General features: G+C 34.2%; 1 protein-coding gene across 1 annotated transcript; it reads right to left on the reverse strand.

The window, feature by feature from the left end:
- Window positions 1–1044: 1044 nt before the first annotated feature.
- LOC121413273 (3-hydroxybutyrate dehydrogenase type 2-like) lies at window positions 1045–19079 on the reverse strand. Its single transcript, XM_041606032.1, is given in 10 exon segments — window positions 1045–1677; window positions 4221–4313; window positions 4912–4980; window positions 4982–5091; window positions 6366–6426; window positions 7561–7669; window positions 7891–7987; window positions 11280–11358; window positions 17643–17741; window positions 19049–19079. Coding segments are annotated over 9 exon segments (744 nt in total). The 5' UTR covers window positions 17715–17741; window positions 19049–19079; the 3' UTR covers window positions 1045–1623.
- Between the last annotated feature and the right edge of the window lie 82 nt (window positions 19080–19161).

Here is a 19161-nt window from a genome sequence, read left to right on the forward strand (position 1 = left end):
CCTGACACGACTGGGATTTGAACCCCCCGGTTGTGAGACGGACGCTCTACCAACTGAGCCAACACACCGGTCACTGAGCCAACCACACTTGTTGATAATAAAGGGCATCTGACTCCAAGTTTCATATCATTTATGATAACTTTCTAGAAGACTCACTCCTGTTCTGCTAAAGTACCATTTGTAGAGTACCAATGAACAGCTTTATGAAACGACTTAGTTAGCATGTAACTTTGTTGTCAATAAGGAAGATATTGAGATTGCTGTCAATATCTCTGTTCAAAGCTAAAGGACCATTGCTAAACCAGGCTTCAGTAATGATTTGAGAAAGCTCTGATAGGTTCATACAGGAAACATAACATTTATCAAAAATCATTTTATTATTTTTTTTTTTTGGGGGGGGTCATTTGACAGAACAAATCACTTTTGCTGGTATTTTCAAAAGGCTTTAAATCAAAATAATAAAAAACCATGAAATTTACAAACTAAAATAGTGGAGACTACTATTTAAGAAAGATGATTCTTCCCTTCCCGTCCACTGGCTGTTCATGTGGGACCCGGTGTCCTCAGATTGCTAGAGCTCCTGTGAGTTATGTACTGACTGGGTTTACCTTTTAAATTGTCAGTGAACGGGGCAGCTAGAGGGCACTGGGTTCCGCATGATGATGGGCTGATGGATGGGTTGGGGTGAATGAAGCAGATGTAAAATTATTATTCTTACATTGTACTTGTTCATGGCTCTTGTGTAGTATTTATATAAATTTCTATAAAATCTATTTACATTGTAAAAGAGAACTTGTTCGGCTAGCGCCATGAGCGTCTACTGACGGTGTGTGCGCTCTACAAATATACACTATTATTATTATTATGGGAAACTCCAGCCCAGTATAAAATGAGATGACAATCGGGTTGAAAAATGAAGGTGACTTGTGAAAGTTTCAGTGAAATCAGAATCAGCACACACAAATGTTTGATGAGACCACTCAAATCTTTCAAATCACTAGTACTTGTGGATGGTTTAACAAGAACTTGATTTGATAATGATTTGATAATAACAAGCAAAATTATGATTAAAATTCTTAAATAGCACAGTATAATACATACTGTTGCTGAATAGTTCCTGCGCTCTATAAATCTTAATATATTCCTTTATTTGACTTTTCTAATTTAAAAAATATTACAATAGGCAGCATTTAAAGTACAAACCACAGATTCTATTCACGTTGGAGCACTGCATTTCACTATGTACCAATGTTTTGCTCATTACATGGAATATTTTGCCACATAAATATTCATAAATTTCATCTCTTTATCACAGATTTCAGTTATAATTACCTACCATGATTAGTAATTCAAATTCAAAGCATACCGGTATCCGATTTGCAAAAATGTTGCATAAAAAGATGAATTGTTCTAGGCAAGCCATTGTATCATCTTAATGAGAAAATCTGGACATCTCATACAAATACACATTTGGAAAAATTTCATTGGAATTACTCATTACGCTGGATGGCAGTGAATACACTTATTCATGATATTACAGATGATTCCGTGTAGGTCTTGGTCCTTCTCATAAAATCCTAGACCTCATCAAGTCTTGGTCTACCTCAAAGGTCCTCTCTAGGCTTAGATGCTCCATCCTCCATCAACTTTGATTTCTGCCCCAGTAATGAAGCTAGCCTGTGATAACATTTAGAATGAAGGATTAAAGAGAAATACCAGTAGTTGCAGTAAACACTGACTTCATGAGAAAGTCTGTAAATCCAGGCTTAATTGTCAGTATATCATCGAGGATCTAGATCTGGTACAGTTACATAAACTGAACTTTGTGAAATCTTGAAATCTACGCTGAAAAATGTTCACACTGAAAATCACCAACACAGATAGGAACACGTGGGACAGTGTATTATTATTGCTGGAATAAAGACCCGACGGAAGTGACCGAATCCGCGCTTATTTTGCTTATTTCTCAGCAATTACACAATTTCTTCAAGAATCCTTTGGCACATATTTTTTATTCATACAAACAGACACTTGGGTGGTCATTATATTAGATTCTGTAAAAAGTCATTTTGAGATCGTTACCAATACTGGAATTTATCTTTAATCCTTACCCTATATCATCATGATATTAAATTACGTAACCAATATGAAATTGCTTTAAGTACAGTGATTTTAATGTATTTCAAAATTCAAATCTTTCTTATCGATTTTATTATTTTTTACAAAAAATCTCATTTTGCCTCTCTGATTTTCCTCTATCTTTTACAAAAGTATACGGAATACATTTTTTTGAGGGGGGGGGGGGGTGGTGGTAGTGCCCTATTGCTCTTCACTGATATTCCAGTTCAAATGCTTTTACTCATTAAAAAATCCTTTGCAGGTCATGCTCATGATTATGAGTCTTGGGTATATTTGTTTGGACGTTCTTTGAGGCAGAAGTATAATTTTCATCATAGTGGCCCGTATTCTCAGGTTTCAATTGTACCATGGACTATGCACATGTTTTAACATAATTACGTTTATTTCATCGCCTACACAAAGCTTAACCCTAACTAGGCCGGGGGGGGGGCCTCGGAGGCCCCCCCCTCAACGAATCGCGTGATATTTTCGCCGTGCGAAATTTTTTGACCGCGCGGCTCACTGACTTTTTACTTTCAAGTCTTGCGCAACTTTTGAGACCAATTTCGCGTCACCCGGGTACGTGGTTTCGAAATTACGCAACATTATGTAAGTGCACATCAGACTGAAAATTGCTCAAAAACGTGATTTTACAAAGTCAATGCAAATTGTGTTTTCAACCAAAATTCATAAATGTATGATTATTTTTAGTTTTGCTAGTCTAAATGTATTTATTTTATGCTTTTTATGATCACAGAAGAGTCCCCAACAAATTTCATTGAAAAAACAATGAAAAACAAAAGGTCAAAAAAACAAAGAAATACATAAGAAATTGCAAAAAACAATATAATACATAAGAAAATGATTTGATATCACAATTTTTTCATGTACACTTGCTAAGGACACCACAAAGAGTTTCTATACCCAAAATTAGTACATTTGGAGCTTTATTTAGGGAGTTAGAGGAAAAAGTATGATTTCGCATACTAATTACGCATAAATTAGCATAATCACTTAATAGCGATTCGCATGAAATAAATTACTATACAATCTTGTAGATTATGTCCCAGGCAACCCGTGTGCTAATTTTCGGCGCGATAGCTCGATCGACGGCCGAGATCTTAGGGGGAGCCTCGGAGGCCCCCCGGCCATAGGAACTCCCAAAATACCCTGGCCTAGATAGGGGTAATCCAATTAAATGCGCGCTTTCAGCAAATAGCGCTTAAAATGAAGCGCGTTAATGAAATAAATCAGCATAGTCAATGGTTTTGTACCATGGTACAAATGAAACCTCTTTTGAGAATACTGGCCAGTAATATCACTCACCATCAGATATCCTCATATTAAATGGACAAGTCCACCCCAACAAAAAGTTGACTTGAATAAAAAGAGAAAAATCAAACAAGCATAACACTGAAAAATTCATCAAAATCGGATGTAAAATAAGTTATATTTTAAAGTTTTGCTTAATTTCACAAAACAGTTATATGCACATCCTGGTCGGTATGCAAATGAGGAGACTGATGATGTCATTCACTCACTGTATCTTTTGTATTTTATTATGTGAAATATGAAATATTCTAATTTTCTCTATATTGTCAAGGGAAACAACTATTAATTCCTCCCTGAACATGTGGAATTAGCATTACTATATGGTTCAGTCAAGGTGGTCCTTATTGTCAAATATGTAAAAAATGAAATATTGTATAATTCAAACAATAAAAAAACAAAAGAAATAGTGACGGACATCATCGACTGACCCATTTACATGTCACTAATTTGTGCATATCACTGTTTTGTGAAAAATAAGCGAAACTTTAAAATGCCATAACTTTTTAATTTTACATCCGATTTTGATGAAATTTCAAGCATTATGCTTGTTTGACTTTTCCCTATTTATTTAAATCATCATTTTACTGGGGTGAACTTGACCTTTAATGGATGGGTCAAATTGCCTTGAAAAAGAAATTTGTGAATATATGAAGCTTTGGAAGAGGAGAGGTTATGCCTTCTAGGACACTCCACTCCTACTACTTTTTCATCTTTCAATGTTGATCAGTTTGTAGGTGTATAAGATGAGAGGATCAAGAATATTTATTTACCTCGTCAGAAGCAAGAAAGACTACAGTGTTGGCGATCTCCTCGGGGGTGCCTAGTCTACCAGCAGGCTGACGGGAAAGGAATGATTTCATGGCCTATAAGAAACATTGGATGAAGAAAAGGGGAGTAAGAAAGAGGAAATGAGAGGAGGAAGAGAGAGAGCAGGAGAGAGTGGGGAAGAGAGAAGGGAAGGAAGAATTAGAGAAAGGAAGAGAGATAGAAAAAAAGGATGTCAAGTACAGATAGGGGAAAGAAAGATAGAGAGAGGGAAGAGAAAAGAGAAATGGGTATTAAAGCATTGTGTGTTACTTGTATAGGAATAGAAGGAAAGCTGAAAATATTGACCTAATACTTTATTAGTTTTAAAAAAGTTGCCCCAAATTTTAAGTCTTGGCTCAGAGAGATTAAAGATGTTAACAATGATACACTTCAATACTTTAAGACACATTGTTGTGGCTCTACTTCATTAATGTAACACAGCCCCTGAAATTCCATAATACATTTCTTTAAAAATTGGCTTAAATTTCACAACGAAATTGTATAAGCTCACAATTCCAGACAATTGTATTGGTTATTTTGGACTATATAGTAACTACATAATTTTCAATCAACAAAGTATTAAAGCAGTATTTCATTCTGAAAATATCAACCTATATCTTAATGAAACAAATTTAAAAAGTTCTTCCTAATTACCTGTTCTTTATCTCCTGTGGCTTCCATTCTCTGATGAAGAGAAGGCGTGTCTACCGTCCCAGGACAGAGGTGCGCTTGCGTTACAACGGATTCCCTTGGAGACAAAGTCTGCTGCTACACCCTTGGTGAATCCTGTTACTGCTGCCTTGGTTGCTCCATATAAACATCTATTAGGGGCACCTGAGAGGTCGAAACAATGGAAGGTTAATCGTCAGATATAACACAATCAGATCTGGGTTCCGCCTTACTAAGAGTTACAACTGATCCAATCAACTTCAACTATATAGAAATTCATCACTTTCATAAATTTTTCTCACAGCTAATTTTGCACAATGTACTGTGAGAACAAAGAAGATCACCCTCAATTTTCAAGAAACCTATGAATGTATGAATATATAACCTATCTAGGAAATATGTGGAACTAACATGCTTTTTAATAGATGATGTTGCTAGCTTTTCATAGTTGTGGTTGATTGGATCAATCACTACTCTTTGTAAGATAGGGCCAAAGTACCTATTGCTGGAATCCTGCTGAGAGCTGTAGCTATAACTTATTAAAGGACAAGTCCACCCCAACAAAACCCTGATTCGAATAAAAAGAGAAAAATTCAACAAGCATAACACTGAAAATTTCATGAAAATCGGATGTAAAATAAGAAAGTTATGACATTTTAAAGTTTCGCTTCATTTCACAAAACAGTTATATGCACATCTCTGTCGGTATGCAAATGAGGGAACTGATGACATCACTCACTCGCTATTTCTTTTGTATTTTATTATATGAAATATTTTGATTTTCTCATCATTGTCATGTGAAATCAAGTTTCATTCCTCCCTGAACACATGGAATTCCATTATTTTAACATTTTGTGCTTCAGGCAAGGAGGTCCTAATCATCAAATTTGTAAAAATTGAAATATTGTATAATTCAAACAATAAAAAACAAAAGAAATAGTGAGTGAGTGACATCATCGACTCTCTCATTTGGATGTAACTGGCTCGTTCATATAACTATTTTGTGAAAAATAAGCGAAACTTTGAAATGCCATAACTTTCTTATTTTACATTCGATTTTGATGAAATTTTCAGCATTGTGCTTGTCTGATTGATTGATTCAAATCAAAATTTTTCTGACCTTTAATTAAGGTCCCTCATAGCGTTTCAAAAGCATATTGACATGTTTGTCAGCATTGACTTCTCTTTGAGTTTTTGGAACTCACAATGGTAGTCTGAAGTACCAAGATTAATTTATATTTTCTTGGTCATTTTTTGTATAAAGAAATCAACAATTATTTCCATGTTGAAGAGTTTCATCATAGTGATGGATTAAGTTGAAGATAACTTATTTCAATTACTTTCCATTGTACATGTAATTGTATTGGATAAGGAAATATCAGAATGCCACGGTAATCACATCAATTGCTAACCTTTATAATTAAATTGAGATTAGATACCTTTTATACTTGATGCAATAGAAGACATATTGATTATACTGCCACCATTGTGTTCTAACATCTGGAGATAAAACACAATCAGAATATAAAACAAGTTTTAATAATTAAGCATGTGGGCAAAGATTCATTTACACTGGAGTTATAGGAACGAAATAACATACATAACAATGGACACTAATCAACAAATTCATCATAACAAAAGTAATTTTCACTTAATCAGATTTTATATGGCAATTTAGAGCTACTAATTGAGAAACGTTTCATATCTCAAATTTTAATCAGTATTTTGACCAATCATCCCATAGAAACTCTGAGATTATTCACTGAATTTTACCCCCAATAGCATTTTGAAATTAAAAATGATTTAAAATAATAAAACCAAATATCAAAATGTTGCATCCTGGGTAAAGAGCAAGGAGCCCTATGAGCACTTCATGACTTGAGGTGGCACTGTTTAAAATGACTGCATGGTGCATAGACTTTAAATTAATCCATATTGTTTCAGCATTGGATAACTCTAAACCTGCCCATAAAGAACTCACTCCTTGTCTTTTTGAAGCGGTCATTGTAGAAAAAGTTTCCATCTAATTATAGACAAAATTTGAGTATTCAAAGAAAATTTTAAATAACTAATAAACTTTGTGTACTTTATGCAAGAGCTTAGGCTGGTTTGAGCATGGGGAGGTGGAACAAAATGATATGGGGGGTGCACATCTTGGGGAGGTGAAACTTAAGTTTTGAAAATCAGCTGTTGAAAGCAGAAGAAGGGGTATAAATTTTGTTTTGCTTGCCAGTGTCTGAACTCCTCTGCCTCAGCGGTAGGGTGCACGTCCACCCCCCAACCTACGCCCTTGCTTTGTGTGTTCTTCTTCCGCAAAACAGATTTCATGAGGAAAAAAAATTCATATTGTAAGAGATACATTTACTAAGTCAAAATCAGTTTAAAAATGCAAATTGGCAGCTCTTTGCTAAATATTGCATCTATTTCACAATTTGGCTAATGTTATATCCATATCTACTTTTTTCAAAGAATGAAAATTATTGTGAAATATTATGATGGTTTATAATTTAAAGGAGCAAACAGATTAATCTTGAGTTTATGAAAACTGGGTACCTCTGGAAATCCAAGAACAAATAATGCAACAAGAAAAGACATACATTGTATAAAGAGACATACATGTAATTGGGTTTTTACCTTTGGTATTACAGCTTTGGTAAGGAAAAACATTGCTTTGACATTCAAATTGAAAGAAAAGTCAAAATCTTTTTCCTCTGTATCCAGCACAGTGCCATTGAAGACAAAGCTAAGAAAGAAAGAGAGAAAAGATTTTTAGTATCAAAGGACGAGAAATAAAATTGCTTTTACTTCTATAGTCTTCAGGGATAAATAAATTCTTCTCATTGGTATTTCAATTTAAAATCATCTTCAGGATCCAATTGTATGGTAGAGAAAAAATTGTGTCATAATTTAGCTTGAAGAATCAAAGATACACATTTCATCAAATCTATTAATCAAGTCATTTACCCTGCACAGTTGAAGAGAATGTCAATTCTAGGAATTCCTGCCAAAAACTTTGCAACTTCTTCCCTGTTTGTGACATCTAATTTGCTCAAGATGAGACCTACAGAGGAGAGAGAGTGAAAGACAGAGGAGGTAAAAGGGAGGGAGAGACACAGAGAGGGATAGTGGGGAGGAGAGAAGTGAAAGGTGAGGGGAAAATTATTTCATGAAACATTCTGATTTTATAAAAGCATAATACTGGAAGTTTAATATGAAAGTTCCTCATGAAATGAATTCAGCATCACACTTTGCCAAGTACTTAATGTAAGGACGTAACTTTTGACTGACTTTTTGAATAAAAGTTAATCTGAACAACACAAGTACAAATATTAATAGAGTGGCCTACTAATGTGGCTTGACCTTTTTAATTTCCTGGACTGGTCAAAACTACTTCCTTTAGGTCAGGGTTGGAAGGCGAAACAAAGCCAATTGGTTTTACCTTTGAACTACTTTTTTTCAATCTCTTAAAACCATGTCTCATTGAGAATACCATCAAATTTATGTACAGTGCACAAGGATATCTTGTTGGTGGTCAAGGGCAGAGGCCTATATAGGAAATTAATGAGGTTGTTGGACATGACCTACAAAATTGCTATTCCTCTCAAATCTCAAATTCAGGCCATTTCTTCTGTTGCTTCTTGGGGTGGGATGAAATTGATAAAAAAAATATCCGTAATTCAATTCAATTCAAAATGGTTTATTCAGATAAAAACTTCCATCGCTGCACAGAGCCGAATTACAAAAAGTTTTTACAAATAGGTCCATGAAAAGATTAAAATCATAAGGAATAAGCATTAAGTGGAATATAACAACAAAAAATACATTAGAGCAACAAATAAGGTACAAAACATGAAAAAAACTTATCACAAGACAAAATGTGTTCAATATGACGTTGATGTCAATTACAAGACTCACAGAACTAAAACAAAAAAAACAAAGTCAGAGAATCAATGTGAGAAAAAAGATGAAAGATAATTGAATGTTAATTGAGGAAAGTAAATAATTAATTGTACATTAATTTTTCTAGAATCTTGGAAAAGGTCGACAGCAATGAAATTGGACGATAGTTTGATAAATCGTTTTTGTCACCCTTTTTGAATAGGGGTATAACTTTTGAAACACTCATTGAATTTGGATATAATCCAGATTGAAAAGATAAATTAAACACGTGGGGTAAAGGTTCAACAATGTAATTATTTTCTTTACAAGATATGGTGACATATCATCAACCCCACATGAATGTTTATTCTTTAAAGAGCAAGATATCTTCAAAATTTCGTTTCTGTCTGTAGGCGAAAGAAAAAAATAAATGGGTTACACTGTTTTTTAAATAATCATGAAAACATCCAATGGGACTCGGATCATCAAAACAACCAGCATTAACAAAAAAAAGAGTTAAAAGCACTTGCAATTGATTTCTGTTCAGTAAGTTTAACGCCATCTTTACGGATGAATGAAGGCAATTTAAATGATCTTTCTTTACCGAGCAGGCTGTTCAGAATATTCCAAGTTTTCTTTAAGTCACAACAATACGATTTGAGTTTTGCAGCAAAATAGTTTTGTTTAGAGACACGTATAATATGAATAAGTTTGTTTTTTTAGGATGTGTATTTTTTCTTCATGTTATAGGTTTTCTGTTTTAAATATCACTTATACATGTATAAACGTTCATTCCTATTAATGGATTTACGAATGCCTTTTGTAATCTAGGGGTTTCGGGGTGCTTCTTTCTTTATCGAATGATATCCTTGAATGCTTGGAAATAGTCTCTTTTAAACCCTTAATAAAAGTATCGTAAGCTACGTTGACATTGGTTAAGTTTGTCACAGAGGACCAATTGTTAGCTGCTAAATCTTCACACAATGACTTAAAGTCTATTTGGTGTTTAATGAGAGTTTTATTATTCACATGGGTGAGGTATACTTGGTGGGAAAGAGTTCGTTAATTGACAGATGGGGAAATAGTCAGATAGATCTGAATACAGAATACAAGGTAAAATCGGCTTATCCAACACATTTGTAAAGATGTTGTCGATACAAGTAGAAAAATTGATTGTTACACGAGTTGGTCTTGAGATAAGTGGGAAAAAAGATGAATATATTGTATCGATAAAAGCCCTAGTATCAGAACGAAGGGCGTTCTACATGTAAGTAAATCAAAGTTAAAGTCTACAGCAATATAACAAATGAATGTTTCTTTTCTCTGTTGACTTTAGCAAGACATGCTTCAAAAAGGTCATTAAACTCAGCACCACTACTATTGGGAGCTTTGTATACAGTTCCAACAATCACATTCTTCCCTTCCTTAATGATTTTAATAAAAACAGTGTCTATAGTTGAGGTACAAAAGTCGAAATCAGTTCTCTGCTTGAAAGTGACATTGTTATACATACACCACCCCCTAAACGATCACGTCTATGTTTTTGAATAAGTTTATAATTTGGTATATTGTAAAATGAATGTGGGTCTTCCTTAAACCAGGTTTCTATTTAAGCACAAATTGTGAAATCGTGGTGGAGAGTGTCATCGAATATATGAGAAAACTTAGAAGACTTCGATCATTCAAATGGAACAATGAAAATTGAAGTTCCGATTTTCCGTTACTCATTTTGAGTCATTGAAATAATAGTTACAATCAGAAATATTATCGTCTAGCCTAGAAGTCATCACTTCATTAAAGGAAAAGAAATCAAAATACTTGTTACTGAATACCATATACCAGAATTATGAAGTGGAATATGATTTAAATGAAAAAATAAATGAATAGCGAATTTAAAATCTAAGTCATAAATTATATGGTTGAAAGGAATTACATTAATAAACAAAACTGACATATCCAGGGTATTGAATAAGAGATATCATTAGCGCATGCTATATGACATATATTTCCACATGAGCAAAGGTATATTGATTGATTCTTATTAGCACACTTACAACAAATAGTACATGTACAACACATTTTTAGAAAGAAATAATGAATAAAACTATACATGGAATCATAATAACAAACAAGTTAATAAGAGAGTGATAAAAATGTTACATTTACTATGTAAATAATTCTATTTCTGAGGGCGTATTTTATCTGTCTACAAGTCCTCTCATTATAATCAATAATCTTCAATTCTTAGAAATTGAATCAATCATTCATTCAAATTATTTTCATGACATATTGACACATCTATTTTCATTTTGATTTTTTAAATCTACTTGTTTATTTTTTTAAATAATTCATTATGTTTTTATCTCTATTTTTTATTATGTTATTAATTAATCAATGTATGCCTATTTATTTGTTTATTTTGCTTACTTACTTAGGACTAGTTTTTAATTTTTTGGGTGGGGAGTTGTAATTACCTTTTGTATCTCTCAGTTCATTCAGTTTCTCAAGATTAATATCTGTTGCATGAACGGTGGCTCCTTCTCTAGCAAAAGCCTGTCAAGTCAAAACAGAATGAAAAAAAATTAATCCAATGAAAAGTACCTTCACTAAAGAAACGAAATGATTTATCAAATTGATGACATCAAACCTTAGCAATGACCGTAGAGACACTTCTATGATTGATAGTACCATTGACTTCAATACACAATCAATCATGAAAACTAAGTGTACGATTAAAGAGAAATTCCAGTACAGACATTGATTTCATGAGAAAGTCTGTAAAACAAGGCTTAATTGTCAGTATATCATCGAGGATCTAGATCTAGTAAAGTTACATAAACTGAACTTTGTGAAATTTTGAAATCTACGCTGAAAAATGTTCAGACTGAAGATCCCCAACACAGATGAGCGCACGTGGGACAGTGTATAATTAAATTATTACTTTGAATGTCGGCCCGACGCTCTTCCCCAATCCTGTGCTTATTTGCTGATTTCTCAGCAATTACACAATTTCTGCCAGAATCCTTTGGCACATACGTTTAATTTATACAAACAGACACTTTGGTGGTCATTTCATTAATATTTTAATATCGTTACCAAACTAGCATTTACCTTTAATCGCTAACCTGTGTAACGGGACCTAGGTCATTTATCTCTCATATTGTGATTAATTCATTGATAATTGCTGGTTCTGTTTTTTTCCTGGGATGCACTGTAAGACCAATTTTTATATTTAAAGGTCAAGTCCACCTCAGAAAAATGTTGATTTTAATAAATAGAGAAAAATCAAAATAGCATAATGCTGAAAATTTCATCAAAATCGGATGTAAAATAAGGAAGTTATTACATTTTAAAGTTTCTCTTATTTTTCACAAAACAGTTATATGCACAACTCAATGACATGCAATGATGAGTCGATGTTGTCCCTCACCCTCACTCACTATTTCTTTTGTTTTTTATTGTTTGAACTTTGAAATATGGAATATTTCAATTTTTACACAGATTTGACAATAAGGTGCAGGGAGAAATGAAACTTTGTTTCAAGAGCAATGAGGAGAAAATGGGAATAAATCATATTTCATATAATGAAATACAAAGGAAATAGCGAGTGAGTGATATCATCAGTCCCCTCATTTGCATACCGACCAAGATGTGCATAGAACTGTTTTGTGAAATTAAGCAAAACTTTAATATGTCATAACTTTCTTATTTTACATCCGATTTTCATGAAATTTTCAGTGTTATGCTCGTTGGATTTTCTCTTTTTATTCAAATCGACTTTTCGTTGGGGTAGTCTTGTCCTTTTAAAACAAGAATTATACCACTTCCTTTAGGGCACATTTCTACACAGCAATACAAATGGGATTAAAAGGAAACAAAAGGGAAATGCATGACCAACTTTGATGCATGAATTGGATTCATTTATTTATAGCCTTAAAAAAGCCTGTTAAATTAGATGATTTTGTGATTTTACCTAAATTCATTAATTCACTGGTGCCAAATCAAACTACCGAACAGTATTTTTTTGTTTAGAAAATCACTTCTCAAGCACAAGTTGGACTGAAAATTTCAGGATTTTATCAGTAGATGTACTGGTCCAAAATTTGGGATTGTCACAGAAAACAATCTTTCTAAACAGAAACAAATCATGTCTTCATAAATTGAGATTGTCCTTGTTTATGAGGACAATTTTATATGCTTCTCCTTCAGGATATAAATACCCATTTATTGAGAATGCTGAAAATACATTCAGTGATTTCAATCCTCCCCACATGTAGTTGTCTTTTTTTTCTGACTTGCTGTCTTCAAATAAACTTTTTAAAGTTGAAATGTTTACATTGCCTAGTGCAATTGACAGGCAAATGAACTTTCCTAGATTTCTTGTGGAGGAAAATCTTTGGAACGTTGTTGTTGCTCGTTACTTGTGGGTCGTTCCAACACCAAAATAATCACCTCAGGATACTCTCAAAAGTTTAATGAGCTGCTAGGTACTAATCTTTGGAAACTGACATTCCTAGCAAACTGGGACGATCTTTGTTTTCTGACCAGCACCTCTTGACTCTACTGACCCTTTCTGACTTGTATAGTCGCTTTTTAAAAAGAAAAAATATCAAGAATGGGTGCTGTCATGCTGTTAACCAGTAGGATGTGGGAGGGGATTCGATGTCCAGATATATGTACTTTTAAAAGCAAATAAAAACACAAATTTTCATTTGGGATTTTCTCAAAAATTCATGTTTTAGTAAATAGCAAAGACAGAACTGTGCTTCATTGTCTGATATGATGAAGTATTGACAAAAATGTCTGAAATTGCTGTTCTGTTTGGACATAAAGCAACCTGCCCAGACACAACATCTGGGTATATATATCAACAACAACAAAACGACAAAATTGAAAAATTACTAACTAAATTACACTAACAAATAGACCTAGTCCTATGTCGAGATGAACACTAGACTGATAAATTCTCATTTTTGCACTCTCCTTGATTTCTCCTAAATTTTGCATTTTGACAGGGGAAAAAGGAAGAAATAATAGATAAATTTATATCAAATACAATCAGCTTAAAACCTTTCGAAGAATAAGCTGGAAAATCACAAATTTTGAAGACAAACAGATCGGGATCAGCCAGGTTCTTCTTCGATCACTGTCAGCTAAAGCTGAGCATATGGACGCACCAGCAGATTGACTGGCACATTCGCTCAGCTATAGCTGCGCTGGCTGTGATTGAGCAATCAAAGAAAAACCTGGCACTGGCTGATCCTGATCTGTTTATTATCAAAATTAGCTATTTTCAGGCATATTTTTTCAGAAATAGACCTACATGTAAGACAAGATTCATTCAGCAACAATAATTCACATTATCATTCTTTTCAGAAATTAGTCTTTGCTTTGTAATAATGTCTGATATGACTTTCAATCGATTGATAAAGTATTGATGGCAAAGTTTCTGAAATTGCCGTTTTGTCAGGATAAGCAACCTAAGAGACACAACAGATGGGTATATTCAACACAGAATAAAAAAAATAATTATTACATTGTAATTATTAGATTTTACTAACAAATAGACCTAAGATGAACATATGACAAAATTCATTCAGGTGATTCAGCGACACCAATTCCCAATTAAATTCAGAGATTCCTACAGTCTGAAGTTAATTTAAGCTAAGGCAAGAAATCCCCCTCCCATGGCCTGGGGTAGTATTCTGAGGTCATCTTATCTTTAAAATGTTTTATCTATAAAATGAAATTGGTATTCTGATACGACATTTTATCTCTCAGATTAAATTCAAAATTTTATCATGCACATAAATTTAACTTGCATATCTATAGAGATATCAATAGATATTTTAGATGTATCATCTAAATAGATGATACGCGACAGAGCAATGCTTGTGTAGATTTATCAATCGCGTATTTCAGGGGTGGATCCAGCCTTTGCCAATAGGGGGGGGGGGGCCGCAATTACTTTTCTGCCACATTTTCTCTGATCGGCCGCTCATATTTGATTTTTGTTTCTTTGAAAGGGTAGTTCCAATAGTCACCTCTAAGCTTTATTCTTGAAAATCAATGCAAATATATAATAATCTCATAAGCCTTACTATAGTGCAAGCTTTTTATTTCATGAATTTTGTCCGTCCTGACATTTAAACATTCTGGGAATATAATTGATATTGAGATATACATAATTCACCAATCATAACATGAGCGTGCAGCGCTAGCTCATACATATTGACAATATGACCTGAATAGGGATATTTTGAGAACTTTATGAAATAGGTGCAGACAAATCAAATTTTGAAGTGCACAGCACGAGCAGAACATTTTAGTATTCAGAACATAAAACAGAATTTTTTTTCAGAGCACTTTTTAAAATCAAAATAATGAAAGTTTCATTTCCGAGCTGAAATATGTTTTGTAAATTGACTTCAGAAATTGATATCTTAGGCTACATATTGAGCTTGAGCAAGATCTATATGTAAATCACCTAGGCAAAGCAAGCACTCAGATTCAATATATAAAAAAAGCAAACAAAAACTTAGAACTTAATTCAAAGCGCGACAAACCTGCTTGCCCGCTTGCCCGGGGCAAGTGAAAATGACGTGCGGGCAAGCACTTCTCAAAGTCAATTGCCCGATCGGGCAAGTGGTTGTTGCGTCTTTTTTTCTGTACTGTACCTCGTTTTTCCATAAATCATCCAAAATCCACACTCAAAATCATGTATAAGCCTTAAAAAATAGCGAATAGCGCAGTTTCAAATTCCGAAATTGCGTTATTTTTTCTGTACCACGTATTTCCATACACATGGTACCAGGTATGAAAAAAATCAACGCAATGGCCGGGAAACAGTTGAATGTAGTATAGGGGTCCATTATGACTACCACCATGTGCAATTTCTAATGCACATTTTCCCCCTTCCGATATCACGATTCTGTGATAAAAGAATTAGAATTACACAGGAAATAAATCACAGAGTCGAGTAACCTCGCGTTGGTGAGTTGTCATTCGGCTTTGCTTTTCAAAACGGCCTATTATTAATATCCAAAATAACTTGCCGTATTTGTTAATTATAACTTAAAATTCATTTGTTTCCCTTTTTGAGGGGATTAGGTAAAAATCAGACAATAAATCATCAAACAAAGCTCCATCTATTTTACAAGGCCGGCGGGAGGCTCACGCACGTGCGCATACTAGCTAGCCAGTCTGAGCTCTGTCTCTCTGCCAGAGCTCTGGGGGACAATTCGCTCAGTAAAGGCCTCAAATATGGTGATTTTCTGTTTCAGACAGAGTTTACATTTCGGGTATATTATTCAAAACTTCCAATAAAGTTTGATGATTTCTTCATTGTCATGTATATTTAAGTTATTAATGAATACATTCTCACCGAATTTAGACTCCCCCATAGAGAAATGCAATTTTCGTAGAAGTCTGCGTTTTCAAAGAACTTCAGGAAAAGTTAGGGTATGTGGGCCTTTATTACATGGTCGAGTACAGGTTATTGTACTGGAATAGGCGAAGTAGAAATTAGATATTGAATTCATTTATATCAAAGTTCAACTCACAGTCACACCCACACAAATACACGCACACACCCACACACACAAACACCCACACACACACACCCAAGATTCTAAGCATATAGTGAAAAAAATTACTTAAAAATCATACAATATTAAACAATGTTAGTAATAATTCATTAATAAGTGAACAGGTATTCCTCAAAATAGAAAAAAAAGTAGCATGTGAAAACATGTAGATAAAAATTATTGACCGAGTGCAACATCATAAAATGATGAAGTAAAGACTTGATGGTTTCCAACTAATTAAGAGCTGAACAATTTTCACTGGCTTTCTTTATAGTTTCCAACTACGGTAAATGAAAGCAATTCTAAGGAAATATGGTAAGCAGGTAGCCATTTCGTGGATTTAAAGATGCAAAATATGAAATATTAGCAACTTTTGTTGAAGGGTTTTTTAAAACCTTAAATGCCCATAAAATATCGATTTTTTTTTCTCCAAAATAAACGTTAAGACTCAGGCCTACGTTGCTGAAAATATCCTTTTCAATGTGTGTTCTTTTATACTGAACATGATTCTCAATTGTTATTTTGTATACCTTAATAAAAATAAGAGTAGTGCCGTCATAATGAAAAAATTATTAAAAAAATTGGGCAAGCAGTTTTTTCTATCGGGCAAGCAAATTTTTTCATCACTTGCCCAACAGGGCAAGTGACAAAAAAATTTTTTGTAGAGGCCTGGATAATGTATGATTATGAAGAAAAAACAAATTATACAAAATCATTATTACAAGAAATCATGAAAAATCATTATTCTTACACTGACTGTTACAATCATTAAAATCAAGAATATCTTTACCTGTACTGTCCGCAATCATGATGTAATTCATCGCGCATGAAAATATTTTTTTTTGTGGAGGGGTATGCGGGTTAGGTGCGATGCAAAGTAAAGGAAAATGGTTGCAGATTGGTAAATAAATTATTTTATGATTTATCATAATTTTCATATTTTATAGCAAGTGCAAATTTTTCTTGATTGCATTTCCCTCTAGTTGTCATTTTTAAAGAACTGAAATAAAGGTGTCTGGCAATAGGATACACTGCCATACCAAGCGCATTCGCAAGCAAGCGTGAAGATGTGAGCCAGGCAAACTGAAGCATAGCAGTGATTAGCAGAGCAGAGGGGGCGTACCCCGGCCGCGCCGCGCCGGCAGCTGCGCAGCACTCGCTCACTTGTCGGAGCTCGGCCCGCGCGGGCAATCAAAGACTCTCTGCTGCTGCTAGCCGCTCATCGAGGCGGGACATTGGCCGTGATATTACCTGGGCAGTGGCTCTTCCAATGCCTTGAGCAGCTGCCGTCACTACTGCAACTTTTCCAGCTAAACGAGACATTCTCTGACCTCTTAATTCCAGACTAAGGCCAAGTAAAAAAAGATAGTAGTTGATCGTCCGGGTTTTTTGAGAGCGGTGATGAGGGAGGTCCTTGCTATTTGCTATCTTACTATTTTTTTTAAGAACACGGAGGCATTTTCTCGGTCCGATTTTTGACATCAGTGATGAGGGAGGTCCTTACTATTTACTATTTTTTTGCTATTTTTTATTCAAATGATTGTCAGGCCATGTCAAGCTCGAATTATGTGATCGATGTATGCTCAATAGTAATAATAAATGATTAGAAATATAAATATCTACGATTGGTTGGAAATCTATGGAAAATAAAATCTATTGATGAATTATTACTGATGTATACTGGTACTGTATTGTTGTCAAACAGAATGTTCATGTCAAGTGAATAATTTAAACATTTTAATTTATGTAAGGGTAAAAAAATGCATGGGGGGTCTTTTTTATTGTCATGGAGTCTTGTTCAATTTTCCAGAGCCAATCTCATTTGTAGCTCTGGGTATGGTTTCGCATCGCAGTTTTCGGGTGCTTGTTCGTTTACATAATGTTTAATACTACTGCTCAATTTTTATTCATTTTTAAAATTGATATTGAATATTAAATCCCTCATTGAATATTCGATGCATTGCCTCCTGACATTAGAAAACTCGCCAGAAAATTCAATGCATTTCACACATTCACATGTCACGCCAGCACAGTCAATCACATCATCCAAGCACACATGCAGTTCTCCCAACAGAGTCACAAGCACACAATCACCGTAACACACATCTAAGTACAGGCGCTATCACTCACCAAAAAACCCAGCTGAAATACAAATTACGTCATTAGAATTGATTTATCTGCGCCATATTTCAAGAGCATGCGACGGATTAGTTCAGATTCAGTAAGCGGGGTCCCCGAAAATGCACTAAAAATGAAGAAATCCGCGATCTTTTCCGAGTTAGCAAACTTTATTTCCTCGCTAATTTATGATGGTATCTTCAAAATCCAATAAAAAAACAAATCAGAATTTTTTTCTTTCTTGCAATTACGGCGATATCGGACTTTGCAATTGTTTTTGAAGTTGCAAGAGAGATCCCAGAGTAATCTTGTGATTTTTTTCGTTATTCAGCAGCCATAAAAATAGTTAATAACAAGAAAATTGATGCTGCAATTAAAAAGGGAAGATGGCGAGGACGAGAAACAACACAATTTTTTTTTTTTTTTTTTTTTTTTTTTTTTTTTTTTAGAAAATAGTAAATAGCAAAAATTTTCATGCGGCGGCCAAAAGTGATGCGCGCGAGGACGATCAACTACTTTCTTATTTTACTTGGCCTAAGTGTCAAGTGCCAAGCTTCGAGACCTTCCTCCACTTTTTTGTCAACCAAGCAGAAACTTTTTACGTCCACGTGACTTGTCACGTGATCACTATAGAACTTCATTACACAAGGAA

The sequence above is a fragment of the Lytechinus variegatus genome, chromosome 4 (genome assembly GCF_018143015.1).
Source record: "Lytechinus variegatus isolate NC3 chromosome 4, Lvar_3.0, whole genome shotgun sequence".
Classification (NCBI taxonomy): Eukaryota; Metazoa; Echinodermata; class Echinoidea; order Temnopleuroida; family Toxopneustidae; genus Lytechinus; species Lytechinus variegatus.